At 37.0% G+C, this 23,544-nt stretch overlaps 1 protein-coding gene across 8 annotated transcripts in view; it reads left to right on the top strand.

Annotated features, from left to right (window-relative positions):
- Nucleotides 1-23,544, top strand: part of RABGAP1 (RAB GTPase activating protein 1) — a 190,437-nt gene that overhangs the window by 55,968 nt on the left and 110,925 nt on the right. For all 8 annotated transcript variants that reach the window (XM_023217197.1, XM_023217195.1, XM_023217193.1 and 5 more), the window contains 7 exons: nucleotides 912-1,116; nucleotides 3,992-4,166; nucleotides 4,750-4,907; nucleotides 11,054-11,164; nucleotides 11,552-11,618; nucleotides 12,600-12,702; nucleotides 13,910-14,079. In XM_023217197.1, coding sequence (XP_023072965.1) covers nucleotides 912-1,116; nucleotides 3,992-4,166; nucleotides 4,750-4,907; nucleotides 11,054-11,164; nucleotides 11,552-11,618; nucleotides 12,600-12,702; nucleotides 13,910-14,079 — 989 coding nt within the window. The remainder of the gene's footprint in view (nucleotides 1-911; nucleotides 1,117-3,991; nucleotides 4,167-4,749; nucleotides 4,908-11,053; nucleotides 11,165-11,551; nucleotides 11,619-12,599; nucleotides 12,703-13,909; nucleotides 14,080-23,544) is intronic.

Genomic DNA, 23,544 nt, shown 5'->3' with positions numbered 1-23,544 from the left:
AGAAATAACTGTAACAGTGCAGGTCAGAAAGATGACAATTAGGCCAGGCGTGGTGGCTCACACCTGTAATCCCAGCACGTTGGGAGGCCGAGGCAGGCAGGTCACAAGGTCAGGAGATCAGGACCATCCTGGCCAACATGGTGAAACCCTGTCTCTATTAAAATACAAAAAATTAGCCAGGTGTGGTGGTACACACCTGGAGTCACAGCTACTTGGGAGGTTGAGGCAGGGGTATTGTTTGAAACCAGGAGGCAGAGGTTGCAATGAGCCGAGATTGTCCCACTGCACCTCAGCCTGGCGGCAGAGCGAGACTCTGTCTCAAAAAAAAAAAAAAAAAAAGACAATCAGAGATAGTTTTCAGAGTGAAAAAATATTAAATGTATATTTGATCTAAATGTAAATTACAAAGTCAAAACAAGTTAGAAGAGGCAGAAAAGTGAATCAAATCTGAATCTGATTGAGACTGACTCTAATAGCACCATATTTTGAGTATCCTTTGTCTGAAATACTTGGGACCAGAAGTGTTTCAGATTTCAGATGTTTTTGGATTTTGAAATATGCATATAATTACCTGCTGAGCACCCCAAATCTAATAATTCGAAATCTGAAACTCCCCAAATAGTGTTTAAGTGTCATGTAGGTGCTCAAAAGGTTTTGAAATTTGAAGCATTTCATATTTCAGAGTTTTGAATTTAGAATACTCAACCTGTACCTAAAAATCTTGGTGTTTCTGACAGAGTTCCAGTGTGAGATTTCTGGCTTTCATGGGCATTTCTTTTAGGGTATGGCATATTATCTCATTAATACTTAATTTTAGACCCTAAATGTTACTTGCAGATTTTTACTTGCTAATCATATCAACAAAATATCAAAGTGAAAATAATCACTTCCTTATTCTTTGTTTCTTTCAGATTCTGAAGCTTCAAGTCCTTTCACACCAGTGGCCGATGAGGACAGCGTAGTTTTCAGTAAACTGACTTACTTAGGCTGTGCCTCGGTAAATGCTCCCAGGAGTGAAGTGGAAGCCTTAAGGATGATGTCCATCTTAAGAAGCCAGTGTCAGATTTCACTAAATGTTACCCTTTCAGTGCCAAATGTATCTGAAGGAATTGTGAGGTGAGACTGGTTTATTGAAATATTTTAGTATTTACATCAGATCTCTGACCTGTTGCTTTACAAAGAAGCAATAGTAAATAAAATACATATTAATACTTACTTTACTTGTGTAATGTTTCATTTACCTGACACTCATGGTATGTCTTCCAAGGACTGTAACCTTTGTGAAAAATGGCCACTTATTTGTAATAGTTTTTCATACTCTTCCTAGTCGTGTATAGTACATTAGACTTTCAATGTTTTGGGGATAAGTGAAGTACATTGACATGAGTCAGCCTAAAAGATTATATTTTCCATGTTCCTTTGATGAAAATACAAGCTTGACACATTAGTTCCAAATGGAGTTTCATGCTGTGTTTGAAAGTTACAAAAATTTATTATTAAATATTAACTATACTAGTATACCCCTTAATTTTTATGATGAGAAAACTGGCCAGGTACAGCGGTTCATGCCTGTAATCCCAGCACTTTGAGAGGCTGAGACGGGTTGATCACTTAAGTTCAGGGGTTCGAGACCAGCCTGGGCAACATGGTGAAACCCTGTCTCTACAAAACATAAAAAAATTAGCCAGGCATGGTCGCACGCACCTGTAGTTCCAGCTACTCAGGAACCTGAAATGGGAGGATCACCTGAGCCTGGGAGTTGAAGGCTGCAGTGAGCTGTGATCATGCCACTTCACTCCAGACTGAGTGACAAAGTGAGACCCTGTCTCAACAAAACAAGATGAAAAAACGATGAAAAAACTGAGGCACAGAGAAGCCTCTAGAAATGGCTGTTTATACTAATAGAACAAATAACAATTGCAGATAGCTAACCAGATGTCTGTATCAACCAGCTAAACATACAGTTGCTCAATAAGTCAGATGAGTGCAGCTAAAATACATTTTTTTCCCGTTACCAAAGATACATTCTTATTTTAAAAAATTACCACATAAAATAGCCTTAGTTCTACTCTACCACTAATAAATACAGTTAACATCTTGGCTTATTAAGATCTTTGCATATTGGTATGTGTATATGTCTATGTATGTGTGAATATACCTGCATATATATACGTACATAATTATACAACTGTTAGAATCAACTTTTTTTAACAACAATGGAACTGTCCATACCATCTTGTACTTAGTTTTATATCATAAACCTCTTTTCATGCCAGTAAATATGATTAAAAATTTTAATTTATGATGGCACATTAATGGGTTATACATAAATAACCCATCTCTTATATTAGACATCTTAAGGTTTTTATCTTTCAGAGAAAAAAGCATGACTAATGATAGCTAATTTTAATTATACGGGAATATCAGTGTTTTAGAAATAGGTATCTTTGAGCTCAATCTTTTTAGACTTCTACTGATTTCCTTAGGATAAATTCCTAGAAGTAAACTTAATGAGTTTGTCTATTTTTATTGCTTCTGATAACATTGCCAACTAGCCATCTAGAAATACTGATCCAGTTTATACTTTTATCAGCAGTATATAGAGTGTCCATTTCTCAGTATCCTCAGAAGTATTTTGGACTTTCATGGTGACAGAGTAATAGCTGTCTGTTGATCGTAGTAAAATAATCTGTATATGTAATTTTTTCCCCTGAAGTATTTAAAGAACTGTTTCACAAAGACTCACGGATTATATTTATTAATGATAAACTATTAATAAAATTTGTTTAGCACTCATTTCTAAATGTTTCTTAGTCAATACTCATACCTCTAACTGAAGTTATACTTTAATATATTTTTAATTTTATAAAAGAAGTTAGAAAGCTAGTTGGTCTTACCCCACATTTTCAGAGTTTTCATGAAAGTGCTTTCAAACTTGCATTAGATCTTCCTAGGTATTTCCGTGATGAGCAAGGCCTTCTAGGCTTTCCCCATTAATGGCTCTACCCACGTAGCGTTGAAATTGCGTAGTTTCTTTTTAGACCTTTCATAGTTGTGCCTTAGTGCCCTGAATAGAGTCTGGAATGTTTTAGGTATCACATAAATATTCGTTGAATAAGTAGATTTTTGAATGAATGCTATCCCTTTGATTTTTTACTGAATGGCATCCTTTTGCTTTTATTCATGATTTTTTTTTTGAGTTAGCATTTTGTATAATCTCTGTCTTTATTTGCCATGAATCAAAAAAAAAAAAAAAAAAAACATGTTTCAGTCTGAGAAAAAGCATCAATTTTTAGTTTTTTTTATTTTTTCATAGCAGATTAGGTCATTTTTAAAGGAGATAATTAGAAACTCAGCTTCGCCAGGTGCGGTGGCCCACGCCTGTATTCCCAGCACTTTGGGAGGCCTAGGTGGGCAGATCACCTGAGGTCAGAAGATTGAGGCCATCTGGCTAACATGCCCTGTCGCTACTAAAAATACAAAAAATAGCCAGGCATTGTGGCACATCCCTGTAATCCCAGCTACTTGGGAGGCTGAGGCAGGAGAATCCCTTGAACCCAGGAGGTGGAGGTTGCGGTGAGCCAAGATCGCGCCCCGCGCCATTGCACTCCAGCCTGGCCAACAAGAGGGAAACTCCGTCTCAAAAAAAAAAAAAAAGAGTCTCAACTTCAGTGTATTTTGGTAGGCTAATTTACGTGTTCATCTTGTCTTTAGTTTGTTGCAGACTATATAAGAAATGTGCTTATTCATATTTTTTATACCTTTCTGTTTGCCTCCCTAAAACATGATACCATATGGTTTCTAGTACTATGGAATTATGTAATCAGTAGCTTCCGGAATTCACATATGACTTATTAAAATTTAAGGTTAATATTAGCATACCAAATATATGATCTTCTTACTAGAAAGAATGAGTCTCACATCTTAATATAAACATAGTGCAGATTGTTCATAATTCCTCTAATATCTCTATGGCTTTTTCTCTGAACAGACTCTTAGATCCTCAGACAAACACTGAAATAGCAAACTACCCTATCTACAAAATCCTCTTCTGTGTCAGAGGGCATGATGGAACTCCTGAGAGTGACTGTTTTGCTTTCACTGAAAGTCATTACAATGCAGAGCTCTTCAGAATACACGTCTTCCGGTGTGAAATACAAGAAGCTGTAAGTCCTCAAGAGAAAACTCTCTGCAAATGAAACTTCACCAGTGCTCTCACTAGGTTGAAATGATTATGGTATTTATTATGGTCACTTATGAGCCAGATGAAATTCTCTGCTAGTGTTTTAGTGATTCTAGCCTGATGGGCCGACATATAAATTAACTAAAAATTTGATTAACCAGAACTTTGTTGTTACTACTAAGAATGTCAGAGGAGACCTGTTGGCTACTTTTGATTGGGTTAAGTAGGCATTCTGGTTCTAACATTGACAGATTTGCAAACCATTCTTTTGAATCAAAACTTGTTAGGACTGTTTTCATTGTAATATCTTCAGATAGTTTCTAACAATTTAGGAAATGATTTTTAATTGGATTTATAGTGCTTACGACCATTTCTTTTTTAAAACCCCTTGTCCGACCACTTTCAGTGTTGCTTGCTTTATAGGCCTAACAAATTAGGTAATTTACCAAAAGAAATAAGTGGGATAAAGATAATTATTGCCCTCCAAAGTAGGTAACCTTCCATCCTTAATAAAAGTATTTTATATCTCTTGATAACAGCCCATTTCCTAACATGTCTGGTTGTAGGTAAGCCGGATACTTTACAGTTTTGCCACTGCCTTCCGCCGTTCTGCCAAGCAGACCCCACTTTCAGCCACTGCTGCACCCCAGACTCCTGACAGTGACATCTTTACCTTCTCTGTGTCTTTAGAAATAAAAGAAGATGATGGTAAAGGTTATTTTAGGTAGGGAATCTTATTTTATTCATGTATTAACATGCTGTGGTTCAGGGGAAATTCTAGGTCAGATTATAACTTTCATACCATAAGATGATTGCTTTTAAAGGGAGGGCTTTTAAAAAAATGTGGGTGATAAAGGAAAATAAATACATAAATTTAACAAAGGCAAAGTTTGAAGAATTTTAAAGCAATTAAAAAAAATTGTCATATGGGGAACACGTTACTACCTTCTTTTAGTCAGATACCAAGTGGCTAACTGCTCATAAAATATGGCCAAAGCGCTGGGCGCTGTGGCTCACGCCTGTAATCCCAGCACTTTGGGTGGCTAAAGTGGGCAGATCACCTGAGGTCGGGAGTTTGAGACCAGCCTGACCAACATGGAGAAACCTTGTATCTACTAAAAATACAAAATTAGCCGGGCGTGGTGACAGGTGCCTGTAATCTCAGCTACTCAGGAGGCTGAGGCAGGAGAATCGCTTGAACCCGGGAGGCGGAGGTTGTTGTAGTGAGCAGAGATCCTGCCATTGCACTCCAGCCTGGGCAACAAGAACGAAACTCCGTCTTAAAAAAAAAAAAAAAATATATATATATATATATATATATATATATATGTATATGTATATATAAATACACACACGTATATATACACATATGTGTATATGCACATATATACATATATACATACACATGTGTATATGTGTGTGTGTATATGTATATACATGTGTGTATATATGTATGTATATGGCCAAAGCTTAGTCAGCTGGATTTGTAGCTATATTTGTTTTGCTGATTGTATTTGCTTGTTTTAGTTGGTTGATTTACTTGTATTAGTAATCGAAAAATCTTAAGCATTTTCAAGTCAGGTTTTCCCAGTAAAGTTATCTGCATACATTGGAAGGGGAGAAATAAGGTCTGTGTCTGAAGTCTAATCTTCTGTGGGGTTAGAAGCACTGATTTTAATTTTTAAATGTAATGATAATTCTTTGAGTGGTGGAAAAAACCATGGAATAGAAGTCAAAACTTAGCTTTAGTTTAATTGTTGTTACTACTAACAATGTCCCCATTTCCAAGTTTCTTTACATCTGTCAGTAATTTCCTCATTTGTTAAATGAGGTGGCTAGACTCTAAAACCCTCTCTCACTTTAAAATTTTATGGTTGCAAGATGACTTGATGTTTTAAAAATTATAGCCCATGTCACAAAATGATTGTATTATAATCAATAATTGCATGTCTGTTTCCTCCATGACTACTTCATTAAATTGGTAAAATGAAGTTATATAAAATCATGAATATTTCTAATATTTTGCTTTTAAATTAAGAAGCACAGTGATTGGTTTATTAGACTATTTATTAGAAAAACTGATAATTCTTAGTCTCTCTTCAGACTTTGGAATTGTCATGCCATCTGGTGGCCAATTTAGTGTACAGTTCAGCTTAAACTTTGAGGAGTAAAGTATGAGGCATTGTGCTCTATGCTTTCTAATTATATACATTTCTATTCTCTCTCTCTTTTTTTTTTTTTGAGGTACGCCTCATGCTGTTGCTCAGACTGGAGTGCAGTGGTACAAACATGACTCACTGCAGCCTCAACCTTCTGGTCTCAAGCAGTCCTCCCACCTCACCCTCCTCAGTAGCAGAGACCATGGATGCACACTACTATGTCTGGCTACTTTTTTAAAAAATTTTTCTAGAGATGGGGTCTTGCCACGTTGCCCAGGTTGGTCTTGAACTCCTGGGCTCAAGTGATGGTCTCGGCTTGTCCAAGTGTTGGGATTACAGGCATGAGCCACCATTCCTGGTCATTTCTATTCTCAAAGCAATGCTGTGAGATGGTCCTTCCTGCAGTGTACCTTCGTGCCCTGCAAAGTGGAAATTATAATCTGTATAATTTTAAGTAGTTTTTTACCTTGTTAAGCAACCTTTAAACTAAATATTTTTTCTTTCTTTTTTTTTTGAGACAGCCTCTCTCTGTCACCAAGACTGGAATGCAGTGGCACGATCACGGTTCACTGCAACCTCCGTCTCCCGGGTTCAAGCAATTCTCGTGCCTCAGCCTCCTGAGTAGCTGGGATCACACGCGCCTGCCACCATGCCCGGCTAATTTTTTGTACTTTTTAGTAGAGACAGGGTTTTGCTGTGTTGGCCAGGCTGGTCTCAAACTCCCAGCCTCAAGTGATCTTTTTACCTTGGCCTCCCAAAGTGCTGGGATTATAGGCATGTTTCACCACACCTGGCCTTTTTTTCTTTATTGAAAATATTTATGTAATTTTGGTCTGTAAATTCTAATTATTAAATAGGAAAGATTAAGATCCCTCAGAAGTATCAGTATAACTTCTCTTCCTTCTCAAATCAGGCATATTCAAGGTAGAATGATCATAAACATCTCTGTTCTATTTACCCTCATACTGACAAAGTGCTATTACAGAAAATCCCTGGATGGTCAAATTTGCTTTTCATGTTTGTTAGGACTTTGTTTTCCTTTTGCTACATGGCTTTACTGAATTTCTGGTTTATAATTAATACTGTTGTGTTAACTTAAATTTCATTTTTGTTTTTGAGATAGAGTTTCACTCTGTCGCCCAGGCTGGAGGGCAGTGGTGCAATCTTGGCTCACTGCAACCTCCGCCTCCCGGGTTCAAGCAATTCTCCTGCCTTAGCCTCCCAAGTAGTTGGGATTACAGGCACCTCCCACCACACCCGACTGATTTTTGTACTTTTTAGTAGAGACGGGGTTTCACCATATTGGCTGGGTTGGAACTTAAATATATTATTTCAGTGTAATGATCAATGTACCTAAATATATTAGGTTAAATATGTTTAGGTATAATAATAATTATATATTATACATATAAATTATGTAGTAGTTGTATAATTATTATGCCTATTATATAATTATATAAAACCTATTATTTACTTACTATTATACCTTAATATTTTTACGTAAATGTTATACCTAAATAATAATCATACTGAAATAATTATTATACCTAAATGTATTAGGTTAACACAACAGTACTTTAGATGTATGAAATCATAGCAAAATATACCTTGGTTTGTCAGATTTAAACTTGTCAAATGCAGTTCCTCTTACCTAGTCATTCTGTAATATGTATGGGAATTTATCTGCAGAAATAATAATTGAGGTTTTCAAAGAATTATTAACATGAATGTTCTTCAACATATTGTGTATAATATTAATAGCAGATTTTAAAAGTAGAAATTAAATGTTGAATAGAGTAGTAAAACATGTTGGTTTATGGATATTACTTATCCCCTGTCCAACTCATATTTACTATGGTTTTACTTTAACATAAATAGAGACAAAGTGTGATAAGAATAATGCTCTTCTCGTATCTGAAAAAGTATAATTTTTAAATTATTATTATTATTATTTTTTGAGACAGAGTTTTGCTCTTGTTGCTCAGGCTGGAATGCATTGGCACGATCTTGGCTCACTGCAACCTCCTCCCGGGTTCAAGCGATTCTCCTGCTTCAACCTCCCAAGTACCTGGGATTATAGGTACCTGCTGCCACGCCTAGCTACTTTTTGTACTTTTAGTACAGACAAGGTTTCACCATGTTGGCCAGGCTGGTCTCGAACTCCTAACCTCAGGTGATCCACCCGCCTCAGCCTCCCAAATTGCTGGGATTACAGGCATGAGCCACCGCGCCTGGCCAATTTTTAAATTTAATTATAATTAGAAACCTGCTTCTCCATTTTGCACATGGGAAAACTGAGCATTTGTTTGTTTGTTGAGATAGGATCTCACACTTTTTTTTCTTTCTGAGACAGAGTCTCTCTCTGTCACCCACGCTGGAGTGCAGTGGCGCAGTCTCGGCTCACTGCAACCTCTGCCTCCCAGGTTCAAGTGATTCTCCTGCCTCAGCATCCCAGGTAGCTGTGCTGTGATGCCCAGCTAATTTTTGTGTTTTTAGTAGAGAGAGGGTTTTACTATGTTGGCCAGGCTGGTCTCGAACTCCTGACCTCAAATGATCCGCCCACCTCAGCCTCCCAAAGTGCTGGGATTCCAAGCGTGAGCCACCGTGCCTGACCTAAATTGAGCATTTTCATTCAATGCAGCATTCAAAACACTTCTTTTTCTGTTTTACTTAATCCACTTACCATCCTCCTGAGATAAATTGGGTAGTTTATATTGTGCTTATTTATAGGTAAACCCAGGGAAGTTAAGCCTGGACTTCAGTTTCTTATTTTATACAATAGAAATTAAATACTAAATTCCCAGCTTGGATACATTCAATGATGTAGTTATTAGACCAGAAATATAATCTAGGACCCTGACATTCAGTGAGGTGAACACTCGCTGATTACACTCTCCATTCTGCTTCATGTTACTGCAGCCCTGTAGATTGAGGACAGCAAAGACAACTTTCCATCTGTTGTTGTTGTAAACTGCTAAACAATGAGATTATATTTACTCAAGCATCCAGAGAACATAGAGACCAGTGTATGTATCTATTAGCAGTTGAAAATTGAGACCCTTCCATTTCCTTATAGGTGAAAACTCTGTCACAAATATTTAACAGTTTGGTATGCAAAGATTTTCTTTGAACATTTTTGTCATTTTGAACATTTTTGTCATTTTTAGACTTCTTTGCTAAGGTTCTTTGATTTTCTAATGGAAGTATTCAAAAATGTTCTTGAATTAATATAAATAGTAATAAAGTGCAGAAGGACTTCAAATTAGTATCTCTTTAGGGCTACCTTTAATTTTGAGTAGGTATTCAGAGCTTTCATCTAGCCATTTACAGTAGCTACTAATGGTTCTATTGCCATTATCTTAAAGTTGTACAGAAATAAGATACAATTTAGATTTTTTGCATATTGACTGATGGCCACAGATATTTACCTTTGAGAACAATGAGCTAGAGAAAGTGGTATGTGGGAGAATAGGGGATTATTTTGTTAAACTGTCATTTTAAGAACTTTGCTATGGTTCGCATCTGTAATCACAGCACTTGGGGAGGCCAAGGTGGGAGGTTTGCTTGAGCCCGTGAGTTTGAGACCAGTCTGGGCAACATAGCAAGACCCATCTCTACAAAAAATTAAAAAATTAACCAGGCATGGTGGCGTGTAACTGTAATCCTCGGTATCCTGGAGGTTGAGGCAGGAAGATAGCTTGAGCCCAGGAGTATGAGGCTGTAGTGAACTGTGAGATTGTGCCAGTGTACTGAAGCCTGGGCAACAAATCAAGATCCTGTCTCAAAAAAAGAAAAATAATATTTTTACCTTTTTAATTAAGCTGATGTTTATTAACTTTATCACTAGCTAGTATTTTATAATTATTCTACTGGTTTATAATAAAGATAACTGCTTAAGGGAAGTGTTGGGCAACAGCTTATTATTGGCCATATCTTCCTCATTTCTATTACTTTTTAAAGATAACTTGTTTTGAAACTCAAAAGATCTATGATTAAGTATCTTTTTCTTCATGATATGTTTAAGCAAAGAAGGTGATAATAATTTATCTGTAAAACCCAGTGATAAATATAAAGGAAAGAATACTTACTTTTTTTGAGTTCTGTATGTCAGATGCCGTGCAAGATGCTTTACAGCAACAAAAGAGAGAAAATTGAGATTATGTTTTAGGGAACATAGGAGTGATTTTTCTAGCTTTATAAATGCTTTAGTGGATTACCTGCAAATATCAAATGGCATTTTCTTTTTTTTTTTTTTTTTGAGATGTAGTCTCACTCTGTCACCCATGCTGGAGTGCAGTGATGTAATTTCGGCTCAGTGCAACCTCTCCCTCCCTGGTTCAAGTGATTCTCCTGCCTCAGCCTCCTGAATAGCTGGGACAATAGGCCTGTGCCACCACACTCAGCTTATTTTTGTATTTTTAGTAGAGATGGGGTTTCACCATGTTGCTCAGGCTGGTCTCAAACTCCTGACCTCAAGTGATCCACTCACCTCAGCCTCCTAAAGTTTTGGGATTACAGGTGTAAGCCATCATGCCCAGCCTCAAATGATATTTTCACATCAAGAGGCATACAATGATTTTTTTCTTTTTTGTTATTATTTGCAAACCAGGCACAGAAAAGAATCAGAGATTTGAGGTCTTTGTTTAAAAAATGATTCTAGTATGTGACAAGAAAATGCTTTGCAAAATTAATGAAACATGTTGGTCTACAGTGCAGTTCCCAAAGATAAGGACAGACAGTGCTTTAAACTACGCCAAGGAATTGATAAGAAGATTGTCATCTATGTGCAGCAAACAACTAATAAAGAACTTGCCATTGAAAGGTAAGCATTTTTAGTAAGTTTAGCTTAAATATAAATTTTGACTTTTATCAATCTAATGGTGTAGTTTTACACTGTATTAAAAAATGTATTTTCAAAGCATTTTGTTCCCTAGGATATTATTTTGTTTACTGAAATCAGTGCTTCATTACTTTGAAATCGCTACTAGAAATCATCAGCTAATATACTCTCTTCAAGTATGTGGTAATAAAAGGCAAACAGAATTAGCTTATCTTGAAGCAAGGATTATTATTTTAGCAACACAAATGTATTGACAATTCTAATGTGTCCTCTTTTCTATCAGCAAGAATTTGTTTTTAAAGTGACCTAATTTAAACGTTCTTTTGTGTTATCTTTTTTCTTAAATTTATGTCAGTTCTTTTTTTACAGGTGTTTTGGTCTTCTCATTAGTCCAGGAAAAGATGTACGAAATAGTGACATGCACTTATTAGATTTGGTAAGAATTTATTTTTACTAGAAAGTTACATACTATTTCCTCAGTAAAGGTTGTTTCATTTTTTCTCGTCTCAATCTAATGTTAAAACATGTTTATGAAGGTGATCTTGTAAGCTATAAAACAATATACAAAGATAAGATAACTTCCTTTTTCCTAACTAGCTATTTACAGGTCTGACTTTGGATAAGCCTTGGCCTGTTAACTGTGTGGTGATTTTTTTTTTTTTGTTGTTGTTGTTGAAACGGAGTCTCGCTGTGTCACCCAGGCTGGAGTGCAGTGGCCAGATCTCAGCTCACTGCAAGTTCCGCCACCCGGGTTTACACCATTCTCCTGCCTCAGCCTCCCGAGTAGCTGGGACTACAGGCGCCCGCCACCTCGCCCGGCTAGTTTTTTGTATTTTTTAGTAGAGACAGGGTTTCACCGGGTTAGCCAGGATGGTCTCGATCTCCTGACCTCGTGACCCGACGATCTCAGTCTCCCAAAGTGCTGGGATTACAGGCTTGACCCACCGCACCCCGCCTATGATAAAATTCTTGTTTAAATATTTGAGTACGGTTGATGTGATAATCAAAAGAGAAAATTTATTGAAGAATTATTTATAGACTGTCATGTATCCTTACCAATAATAGTAGGAGTTATTAGTATTATTCCCATTATCTGAAAATCTTTATTTTCAGAACTAAAAATTATATGGTGATAATTCACTTGAAAGAAGAATCCAGCATCAGATTTAGGTTGTGGATTTTCTTAACGTGTATACAATTTGATATGTTTCATAAGCATTTACATATAACTTCAGGACAGTTGCATAAATAATTGCCACATTTTTTACCATAAATGTAATCATTCACATTCACTTATCTGATCCTCTTCCATATTCTTATATTTTTGCAGCTTCTGGTTTTTAAAGGCAGCAAGATGGGGGTTAACTGTTGTTCACTCACTTTGGCATTCAGGTTTATCTTTACTCATTTTTTCTAGGAATCTATGGGGAAAAGTTCAGATGGAAAGTCCTATGTTATTACTGGGAGCTGGAATCCAAAATCCCCACATTTTCAAGTTGTAAATGAAGAAACTCCTAAAGGTGATACTATTTGTTGACATCACGAACAGAAATTTTAGTCTCAAGAAGATACGCAAAACTAAGGACCACTTCTTTAACCAATATCCAGTGTTTACCTAATTGTGGTGAAACCAAAGAATTTGAATAGTTCTTCAGTTTATTATTAAATTTGATCTATAAGCAAAGTATCACTTTTTCCCACTTTTCCATCCGTTTTTTCATTTTTTCCTTCCCTTCTTTCTTTTTTTTCTTTCTATTTATACGCTTATTTACTTACAGACTTCTAGGTTTTATTTTTGTACAGAGGTAATCCATGCAATAAATGGTTAAACATTTCATAGGATTTATAGGGAAAAATGAGTCTACCACAGTCCCCACGGCTCCGTCCCAAAGGAATCACTGTTAGCAGTTTCTTGTGTAGCTTTTCAAATACTCTATGCATAAAGTATCTGGAAGATACTTCATATGCTCTTTGAATGACATTTAATAGCTGCATATTATCCCATTCTGAAAATGTAATTTGCTTAATAAATGCCTCTTATTGAGCATTTCCCCCCTTCAATTTTTTGTTATTAATAGCACTATAAATAAATAGTTAAAGGATATAAGCAGACCATTCAAATACCATTGTTAACCAAGTTTAAAACTTGACAAGTCTCAGTGTTGATGAGGGTGCCATAAAGAAGTCATATGCCACTTGTGCAGAAAAATCTGACAGGACAGTGGGGTTTTTTTTGTTTGGTTGGTTTTGGTTTTTTGAGACAGAGTCTCACTCTGTCACCCAGGCTGGAATGCTGTGGCGCAGTCTTGACTCACTGTGGCCTCTACTTCCCAGGTTTAAGTGATTTTCCTACCTCAGCCTCCCAAGTAGCTGGGACTGCAGGCATGCGCCACCACATCTGGCTAATTTTTGTATTTTTAGTAGAGACAATGTTTCACCGTGTTGGCCAGGCTGGTCTCATGGGCTCTGGTGATCTGCCTGCGTTGGTCTCCCGATGACAGTACAGTTTTAAAAGTTTTACGGTATATACTACTGTCAGTTACTTTAAAATACTTCTCAGTGTGGAATTTTTTTTTGAAACCAGTTATTTGTCTAATTATTTTACATGTTTAGTTGATACTTAAGGTATCTTGAAAGTTTATAATGAAATAGCTTTTACGGAATCTTATGAGCAAATACATTTGTGTTTCTGATTTACCTCTTCAGCCTCTCTCTTTCTTTGTTTAGATAAAGTCCTGTTTATGACCACAGCTGTAGATTTGGTAATAACAGAAGTACAGGAGCCTGTTCGATTTCTCCTGGAGACAAAAGTCCGCGTTTGCTCACCTAATGAAAGATTATTCTGGCCCTTCAGCAAACGTAGTACTACTGAAAATTTCTTTTTGAAACTAAAACAGGTACTGTACTTTTCTGTTAATATAGAAGGGGGAATAAGAAGGGAGAAATCACTTCTGAGACTGATTTCTAAGCTCTCAGATCTTTAAACAGTCATGTATTTTAAATATATTAAGAAGAAAAATTACATTTTTCATATTTTCCCACCTGTTTATTATTTTCATTGCTCTTCGTTTCTTCCCAAAGATCCACATTTCCATTTGGTCTCATTTTCTTTCAACGCGAAGAACAGCATTTCTTTTAGTGTAGATCTGCTAAAGATGTATTCTCTTTAACTTCTCTAGGTGAAAATGTCTTTTTTTGGCTTTCATCCCAGTAGGATATTTTCACTGGATAGGATTCTGGTTGACTTTTTTTTTCTTTAAAGATGTCATTCCTATTCTTCCGGCTTTCATTTTTATTGTTGTTCTTTGTTTGTTTGTTTGTTTGTTTTTGAGACAAAGTCTTGCTCTGTCACCACCCAGGCTGGAGTGCAGTGGTGCAATCTTGGCTCACTGCAACCTCTGCCTCCTGGGTTCAAGTGATTTTCCTGCCTCAACCTCCAGAGTAGCTGGGACTACAAGTGGGTGCCAGCATGCCTGGCTAATTTTTGTGTGTGTGTGTTTTTAGTAGAGATAGGGTTTCACCATGTTGGCCAGGTTGGTCTTGAACTCCTCACCTCAGGTGATCTGCCCACCTCGACCTTCCAAAGACCTGAGATTATAGATGTGAGCCACCTTGCGCAGCCAGCCCTTCCATTGTTTTTGATGAGAAGTCAGCGTTCATTTATGTTACTGTTCCTCTAGGTATAATGTGTCATTTTCTTCTTGCTGTTTTTAAGATTATTTATCTTTGGTTTTCAGATGTTTAACTGTGACATGATTAGGTATAGTTTTCTTTCGGTTTATCCTGCTTGGGATTTGTTGGGGTTCTTGCATTTTTAAATTTATGCTTTTTTAATTTTTTTTTATTAACTAGATTTGGGGAAATCTGGCCCATTATTTCTTAAACTTTTTTTTCTGCCCATCTCTCTTCTCTTTGATTCTGGGATTGTAATTATCTATATTTAGAGCTTTTGATATCTCTGAGGCTCTGTTTTTTCCCAGTCTTTTTTCTGTGTTTTCTTCAGATGGGATACTTTCTATTAATATGTCTTAAAGTTCGCTGATTTTTATCAACTTCTAATCTGTTAGTCATTCAATGAATTTTTAAAACATTTTCTGTATTTTTTGTTTTTAAAATGTCTATGTGGTTCTTTTTTTATCTCTGTTTTCTCTTGATTTCCTATTTGTTCTTTTATACTGAGCAGATTTTCTTTTAAGTCCTTAAGCATAATTAACAGTGCAGCCACTTTAGAATTTTGCCTGCTAATTTTCATGTATGATGATGCACATTTTTGTTTCTTTGTAATTTTGGATTACATGCTAAACATCTTAAGTGATACATTGTAGAGACTGTATTCTGTTACTGTCTTCTGAAGAGTCTTGATTTTTCTTTAAATCGTGCAGTTAACTTGATCAAAGTTAAACTTCATACTTTGTCTTTCCTGTGGGTGGGTAGCAGCTAAAATCTCTGTTCCATTCTTTTACTCTTTTTTGGCCCCCAGTTATTCTTTTTTTTTGAAGCAGAGTCTCACTCTGTCGCCCAGGCTGGAGTGCAGTGGCCGGATCTCAGCTCACTGCAAGCTCCGCCTCCCTGGTTCACGCCATTCTCCTGCCTCAGCCTCCCGAGTAGCTGGGACTACAGGCACCCACCACCTCGCCCGGCTAATTTTTTGTATTTTTTAGTAGAGACAGGGTTTCACCGTGTGGATGGTCTCGATCTCCTGACCTCGTGATCCGCCCATCTCGGCCTCCCAAAGTGCTGTGATTACAGGCTTGAGCCACCACACCCAGCCTGGCCCCCAGTTATTCTACCACCTACTGCTTCCATTTTTTACTTTCCTTTGTAGCAAAACTCCTTGGAAGATATCAAGGTCACCACTGATTTAAACTGCTAATCTGAGTCCTCATCTTGACCTGTCTGTAGCATTTGCTATAGATGGTTACTTTCTTTTCGTTAAAGCTCCTCTTTCTCTTAGTTTTCAGGACATCTTAAACTTAACATGTCCAAAAAGATTCATTATCTCATCTCCATCTGATCACTTCTCACCAGCTAGAGTACGGTAATCCTCATCTGAGTCATCATTTATAACAATAGCCTTTTTTTTTTCTTTTTGAAAATATTGATGGGGTTTTGCCATGTTGCCCAGCCTGGTCTTGACTTCCTGGGCTCAAGAAGTCTGCCTACCTCAGCCTCCCAAAGTGCTGGGATTACAATGCATGAGCCACCACACCTGGCCTAGCAGTAGCCTCTTTACCCATCACACTGTTTCTATCTTTGTTCCCTCATGATTTCTTTTCAACATAATAGTAGCTTAAGGTCAGATCTTACCACTTTACTGCATCAAACCCTCCAGCCTTGTTTTACTCAATAAAAGCCAAAGTTTTACTCAGTAAAAGCCGAAGTGCTGGGATTACAGGCTTGAGCCACCGCACCTGACCTTATTTTTTATTTAGTAGAGATGGGGTTTCACTATGTTGTCCAGGCTGGTCTCGAACTCCTGACCTCGTGATCCGCCTGCCTCGGCCTCCCAAAGTGATGGGATTACAGGTGGGAGCCACCATGCCTAGCCCTAGTTTTCATTTTTTTAGCCAGAACTTTTACATACTGATATGCCATGTAACATACTTTTATATTGTTTATTATCTGCTTTGCGTATTAGAGTCCTCCACTAAGGAGAGATTCTTAATCTGTCTTACTCATTGATTTATGCCAAGTAATTCTCAATAAATATATGTTGAATTGATTTTATTTACATGCAACTTCTGTTTTCTATAATATAAAATGAAAATGTTGTATGTGGAACTTACTTGAATATACTTTTCCATATACATTTTTTTATTTTGATAGCAAGAATTTTGACTCTAGTGTACCCAAGTTAGCCCTATTGGGTATATTTAGAAAAAAGAAATAAGCAGAGCAGGCATAGACACTTCTTTGCAGTGTTGTCCTAAGAGACAGAAAGTAAGCCTGAGTTCCAGCACTGTTCTTCCAGCTCTTCATTGTAGTAGGAGTGGAGGATTATTAGCACGGGATCATCATCTAGAACTTGAATTTGAAGTCATAGCACATGGATTTTTCTGCTAGCTTGTTAACTTTGAGCAAGTTCCCTCAACTCTCTGAGTCTCAGTTTACTAAATTGTAAATTGTCAGCATAAAAGAATCTTCCTCATAATGTTATTGTGGCATTAAGTGAAAAACTGTACAACATGCTTAGAATAGTTCCCAATACATAGCAAGTTTTCCCTATACATTTGCTGTTATCTTGAGAAGAATTATACAACCTCTGTGGGATACCAAATTAATAAAAAAGCGCTAAGTCTTGAAATCAGAACAGCATTGATGATTTAGATGGAGGGCGAGCCCTGGGAAAAGAATGCATCAGAAATTAAACCAGTTTATAACTTTGAAAATTTAGAGATTAAGAGAGAATGATCTTTAAAAGTTTCTAAATGGCTGTAATCCCAGCCTTCGGGAGGCCAAGGATCCCAAAGGATCCCTTTGGGCGGATCACCTGAGGTTGGGAGTTCGAGACCAGCCTGACCAACATGGAGAAATCCCGTCTCTACCAAAAATACAAAATTAGCCAGGCCTGGTGGCACACGCCTGTAATCCCAGCTACTTGGGAGGCTGAGGCAGGAGAATTGCTTGAACCCAAGAGGTAGAGGTTGCAGTGAGCCGAGATCATGCCATCGCACTCCAGCCTGGGCAACAAGCAAAACTCCATCAAAAAAAAAAAAAGTTTCTAGATGATAAATACAAATTAGTTGTATACATATTTTTTATTATATTTATGTGTATATGTATATATATTTTTTACTTACTAGCCTGAGAATAGTCGTATAATACTTTTTAGTAAAAAGTTTTATGTAAAAATAGCTCTGTTAGGCCAGGCGAGGTGGCTCAAGCCTGTAATCCCAGCACTTTGGGCAGCCGAGGCGGGCAGATCATGAGGTCAGGAGATAGAGACCATCCTGGCTAATGTGGTGAAACCCCGTCTCTACTAAAAAATACAAAAAAAAAAAATGAGCCGGGCGAGGTGGCGGGCACCTGTAGTCCCAGCTACTCGGGAGGCTGAGGCAGGAGAATGGCGTAAACCCGGGAGGCGGAGCTTGCAGTGAGCTGAGATCCCCTGCAGTCCACCCTGGGCGACAGAGCAAGACTCCATCTCAAAAAAAAAAAAAAAAAAAAAAAGCTCTGTTTAATTAGCATTCTAACCCTTTAATCTCATTTTAGTGAACATAAATAAGGTTCCCCTGATCTTGCATTTCCTTTGACATATAATGGTATACAACCTTGGAATGAAAGGCTGCATGGGTTTACAAGGTTTTGTGGTTGAGTGTAGAAGAATATATCTTTCTATGGAAACATTTATTTAGTTTTATTTTTTAAAATTTATTTTTTATTTTTAGCAACCATAATCAGAGCTGCATGTTAATTCAATGTAAAACTTTAAAAATATTCTCATACAGTATGTTATTCAAATAATAACATAACTTCTATTAATAACTTCTTAATTTTTTTTTAGTTAGGCTAGAAAATGACTTGACAGGGTAAACTAGCCAAAAACATACCTGAGATGCAGCCTAAGAGACTGCTCTGGACTCTTTGTTAAGGCTATAAACTAAACTTAAGCCATATTTTCACATTTTCTTTGCAAAAAGCAGAAGTGTGTATGTGGAAGCTGGGGGAAGAGCAGGAAATTCCTGATGATGATCTTTTATTTTTCTCCTTATTGGGATAAGTCTTTGTGTTTGTGGAGGGGTTTAGGGGGAGTGCTAGGGAGTGGGAAAGGAGAGGTAGAATGGGAAGAATTTGAACAACTTTTCGCTGTCTTAATAAACTAAATTTATTTATTCCCTCTTTTACATTCATGGCATTAAAAAGTAATTGACGTTCAACTGTGACCATCACTGTCTTGGCTACTTCACTTTTTAAAATCTGATGTAGTTTTGACAGTGATTCAGTGAGGATAACTAGTATTTTCACTTTATAGACGAGGAAACTGAGATCCAAAGATATTTAGCAGTAGATTTTATGGGATGTTATATGAACAAAATATGTATCTAAGCCTTTTAAAAGTCTCAGCCAGGACACTCTCCAGAGAAACATGCTACTTTTGTCCTTTCATCTCTAAGAGTATTTTTAGGATTTACTGAAATTAAGCATAACTTAAAATTTTAACCATTTTCAGTTCTCCTTAGACTGAAAAGGAAACAGTGATATGGAGCAAATTTTAAGAATATACAACTTACAGGATTTCTGTTTTTTTGCTGCCAGTGTAGGAAAACAATATGTAAATGTGTTTTAAGACATGTGTTTAAAAATTGATTCTTTTTCCTTTCACTAAAATTATCTGGTGACTCAGCAACTCCTTTTTATCCTGGAAGCCTTCCCATCTGTGAGATTGTTATATTAAGATAGCATCATATTAGAGAAGAAACTAAAAATTAGTAGAGACAAGAGGATTGCTTTTTTAGACTTAAATTTTCTTATATTACTTACTAAAAGAGCAAGAAAATGATCTAATGAATAGATTTTCCAGTAGTGACATAAGGCGAACAGAAGACCAATTAAACATTCTTAGAACTATAGAATAATGTAATTTTTATTGCCAATTAAACTCTAAGGGTATTAAAATCTTTCATAAAATTACTGTTTTATAAATGAAGAAGCTGATATCTGAAGGACTCAGTATGGCCAAGGTTGTACAGATAATTAGTATAATTGTAACTGGATACCCGGGCCTCTTATTTTAATTTGCTGAGAGTGTAATTGTAACTGGATACCCGGGCCTCTTATTTTAATTTGCTGAGAGTGTATGTGTGTGGCACACAACTATACCTCTCAAGATGAAAATACCAAATGCTTTCTACTCCATTGCTAAATTGAGAGGTGTGTGATATTAGGTTGTTCCAGTATTTCTGATGGGAAGGGTGATCACTTAATTAAGGTAGTGACCACTGGATCTCTCCTTTGTAAAACAGGGTTTTTCTTGACATTTAGCAAGTAATCTTTGGGGGTGACACTTCGGCAGCTTCCAAATATCCTGTTCCTCAACAAAGTCTTTTTTGTTTTTTTTCCTTCACTTTGTCGCCCAGCCTGGAGTGCAGTGTCAAAAGCACGGCTCGCTACAACCTTGACCTCCTGGGCTCAAGTGGTCCTCCTGCATCAACCTCCCAAGTAGCTGGCATCAAGGTGCACCACTATGGCTGGCTAATTTTTTAATTTTTTGGAGAGATGGAGTTTCACCATGTTGCCCAGGCTGGTCTCAAACTGGAGTTCAAATGATACTCCCACCTCAACCTCCCAAAGTGTTGACATACAGGCATGAGCCACTATGCCCAGTCAATACCTAATTAACTAATATTTTTAGTATCCATTGGTGATACTTGCCTGAATCAGTTGAGTTCATTCACGTTTTCAATAATAATTTGATAGTACAGGATTTTCTTCTTTTTAAAATATATGCATATATTTTATTTACAGTAACAGTAAATAATTTATTTGCCTTATCTTCATCAAAATCTAAAAAAGTCAGCCAGGCACGGTGGCTCATGCCTGTAATCGCAGCACTTTGGGAGGCTGAGGCAGGTGGATCACCTGAGGTCAGGAGTTCAAGACCAGCCTGACCAACATGGCAAAACCCCGTCTCTATTGAAAATACAAAATTAGCTGGTTGTGGTGGTACACATCGGTAATCCCAGCTACTCAGGAGGCTGAGGCAGGAGAATCGCTTGAACCTGGGAGGCAGAAATTGCAGTGAGCCGGGATCGCGCTGTTGCACTCCAGCCTGGGCAACAAGAGTGAAACTCCATCTCAAAAAGAAAGAAAGAGTGAAACTCCATCTCAAAAAGAAAGAAAGAAAGAAAAACAAAACAAAAAAGTATTGCAGTTAAAAATAGAATTATTGGATGAAATTTAAGATTTTATAGAACTTCTTTTTGTCCTTTGAATGTGTTTCAGTAAGATTATAAAATGGTTGCTATTTAAAAATCACTGGGAATAATTTTTTTATTGTGGTTCTGTTACCATTTGACATATAATTAGGTTCATTTGTTTCCATTTATTTTAGTTTAGGGGCTTGGGATTTTTTTTTTCTTTTAATTTTTTTGAATATGTAAAATACTTACAAATGTCATAATTATGTAGAAATGTATACTTGAATGAAATCTGCTTCCATTTATATCTCCTTACCCCCATACCCATAGATAACAATTATTATGGTTTATGGTTTATTATCCCGATTTTATTTTTGTGAAGATAAAATTCTATATATTTTTAACTTCCTTCTAAAATAAAAATATACATTGCTTTTTAAACTTAATATATCCTGGGGATCATTCCACATCAGTACTTAGAGATTTCCTCATTTCCATTTTAATGGCTATTTAGTACTGTCCAACCAGTCCGCTATTGACGGACACTTGGACTGGCTTGCAGTCGTTTGCTATTCGAAATAATGTTGCAATGTGGAATGTTATGTATGTGTTATTTTGATTTTATGAAAGTGCATCTTAGAATAGACTCTATTAGTGTAATCACTGACACATAAGGTGAATGTATATATGATATTGTGATTTGCCAAATTCCCTTCTATAGAGGGTGTAACCATGGACAGGGTATGAGAACACCTGTCTCTCTACAGACTTGTCAAGTGTGTTGTCAAACTTAAGGATCTGATCAATGAGGCAGTGGTGTCTAAGAGTAGTTTTACTTCATCCTCTGCCTTTTTAATGTATAAAGGTGATTTTTCTGTGAATTTTCTATTCATATCTTTTGTTCATTTTTCACTTTTCTCTTTGATTTTGGTCTTTTTTGTCTTTATTTTCAGAACCTCTTTGTATATTCAAGAGATTAACCCTTTGAGATAATGATATTCCTCCCAGTTTGTCACTTTTAACTTACATCATGGTGATTCTTTTTGGGTTTGTTATGCAGTTTCTTTTTATGTACTTGAATTTATCAATATTTTCTTTTAAACCTTTCTGGATTTGGGATCATAGTTAGAAAGGCTTTCCTAACTCCCAAGTTACAAAAAGAATACACTCTTCTGTTACTCTCCTATTACTTATATGGTTTCATTTTACTACTTTTATATTTCTGATTCATTAGTATTTTATTCTGATGTACTCTGGTATATAGCATAAAGTGTGGATTTGATTTAATCTTTTTCCAAATGGCTATTCTCTTGTTCCAACACCATTCATTAAAAACTATTAACTTTTCTACCCAGTGATTTGAAATGCTACACTTATATATGAAATTTCCATGTGTGTTTGGACCTCTTTCTGGTATTTATATTCTGTTCCACTAGTCTTGCATTAGAATCACACAGTCATAATTATGTAGACTTTATTTATTTATTTATTTATTTATTTATTTATTTATTTATTTATTTTGAGATGGGGTCTCACTCTGTCACCCAGACTGGAGTGCAGTGGCATGATCTTGGCTCACTGCAGCCTCCACCTCCCAGGTTCAAGCAATTCCCCCACCTCAGCCTCCCGAGTAGCTGGGATTATAGGGGTACACCACCATGCCTGGCTGATTTTTTGTATTTTTAATAGAAATGGGGTTTTACCATGTTGGTTAGTCTGGTCTTGAACTCCTGACCTCAGGTGATCCACCCATCTCAGCCTCCTAAAGTACTGGGATTACAGGTGTGAGCCACCACACCTGGCAATGTGTAGACCTTATAATATGTTTTAATATCTGGTAGGTGCACCTTCCCTCCTCAAATACTCCTTTTTGTGGGTTTTCCTGGATTTTCTTACTTGTTCATTTTTCATATAAACTTTATGTTCAACTTGTCTGGCTCTGGAAAAAAAACTACTACTGTTTTTCATTTGTTTGTGGGTTTTTTTTTTTTTTTTGAGACAGAGTCTCGCTGTAGAGTGCAGTGACACGATCCTGGCTCACTGCAGCCTCCTCCTCCCAGGTTCAAGCGATTCTCTTGTCTCAGCCTCCAGAGTAGCTGGGATTACAGGCATGTGCTGCCAGGCCCAGCTAATTTTTTGTATTTTTAGTACAGACGGGCTTTCGCCATGTTTGAACTCCTGGCCTCAAGTAATCCACTTGCCTAGGCCTCCCAAAGTGCTGGGATTACAAGTGTGAGCGACTGAGCCTGGCTTTTTTTTTTTTTTTCGCCAAGACTGAGTCTTGCTCTACTACACAGGCTGGAGTACAGTGGAACAAACTCAGCTCACTGCAGCCTCTGCCTCCCAGGCTCAAGTGATCCTCCTGTGTCAGCCTCCTGAATACCTGGGACTACAGGTGCGTGCCACCACACCTGGCTAAGTTTTTGTGTGTGTATATATATATATTTTGGAAGAGATGGGCTTTTGCCTTTGTTGTCCAGGCTGATCTCAAACGCCTGGGCTCAA

The sequence above is a fragment of the Piliocolobus tephrosceles genome, chromosome 14, assembly GCF_002776525.5.
Source record: "Piliocolobus tephrosceles isolate RC106 chromosome 14, ASM277652v3, whole genome shotgun sequence".
Classification (NCBI taxonomy): domain Eukaryota; kingdom Metazoa; phylum Chordata; class Mammalia; order Primates; family Cercopithecidae; genus Piliocolobus; species Piliocolobus tephrosceles.
Note: the sequence above shows the minus strand (reverse complement) of the source record. Positions and strands in the feature narration are given on the sequence as shown.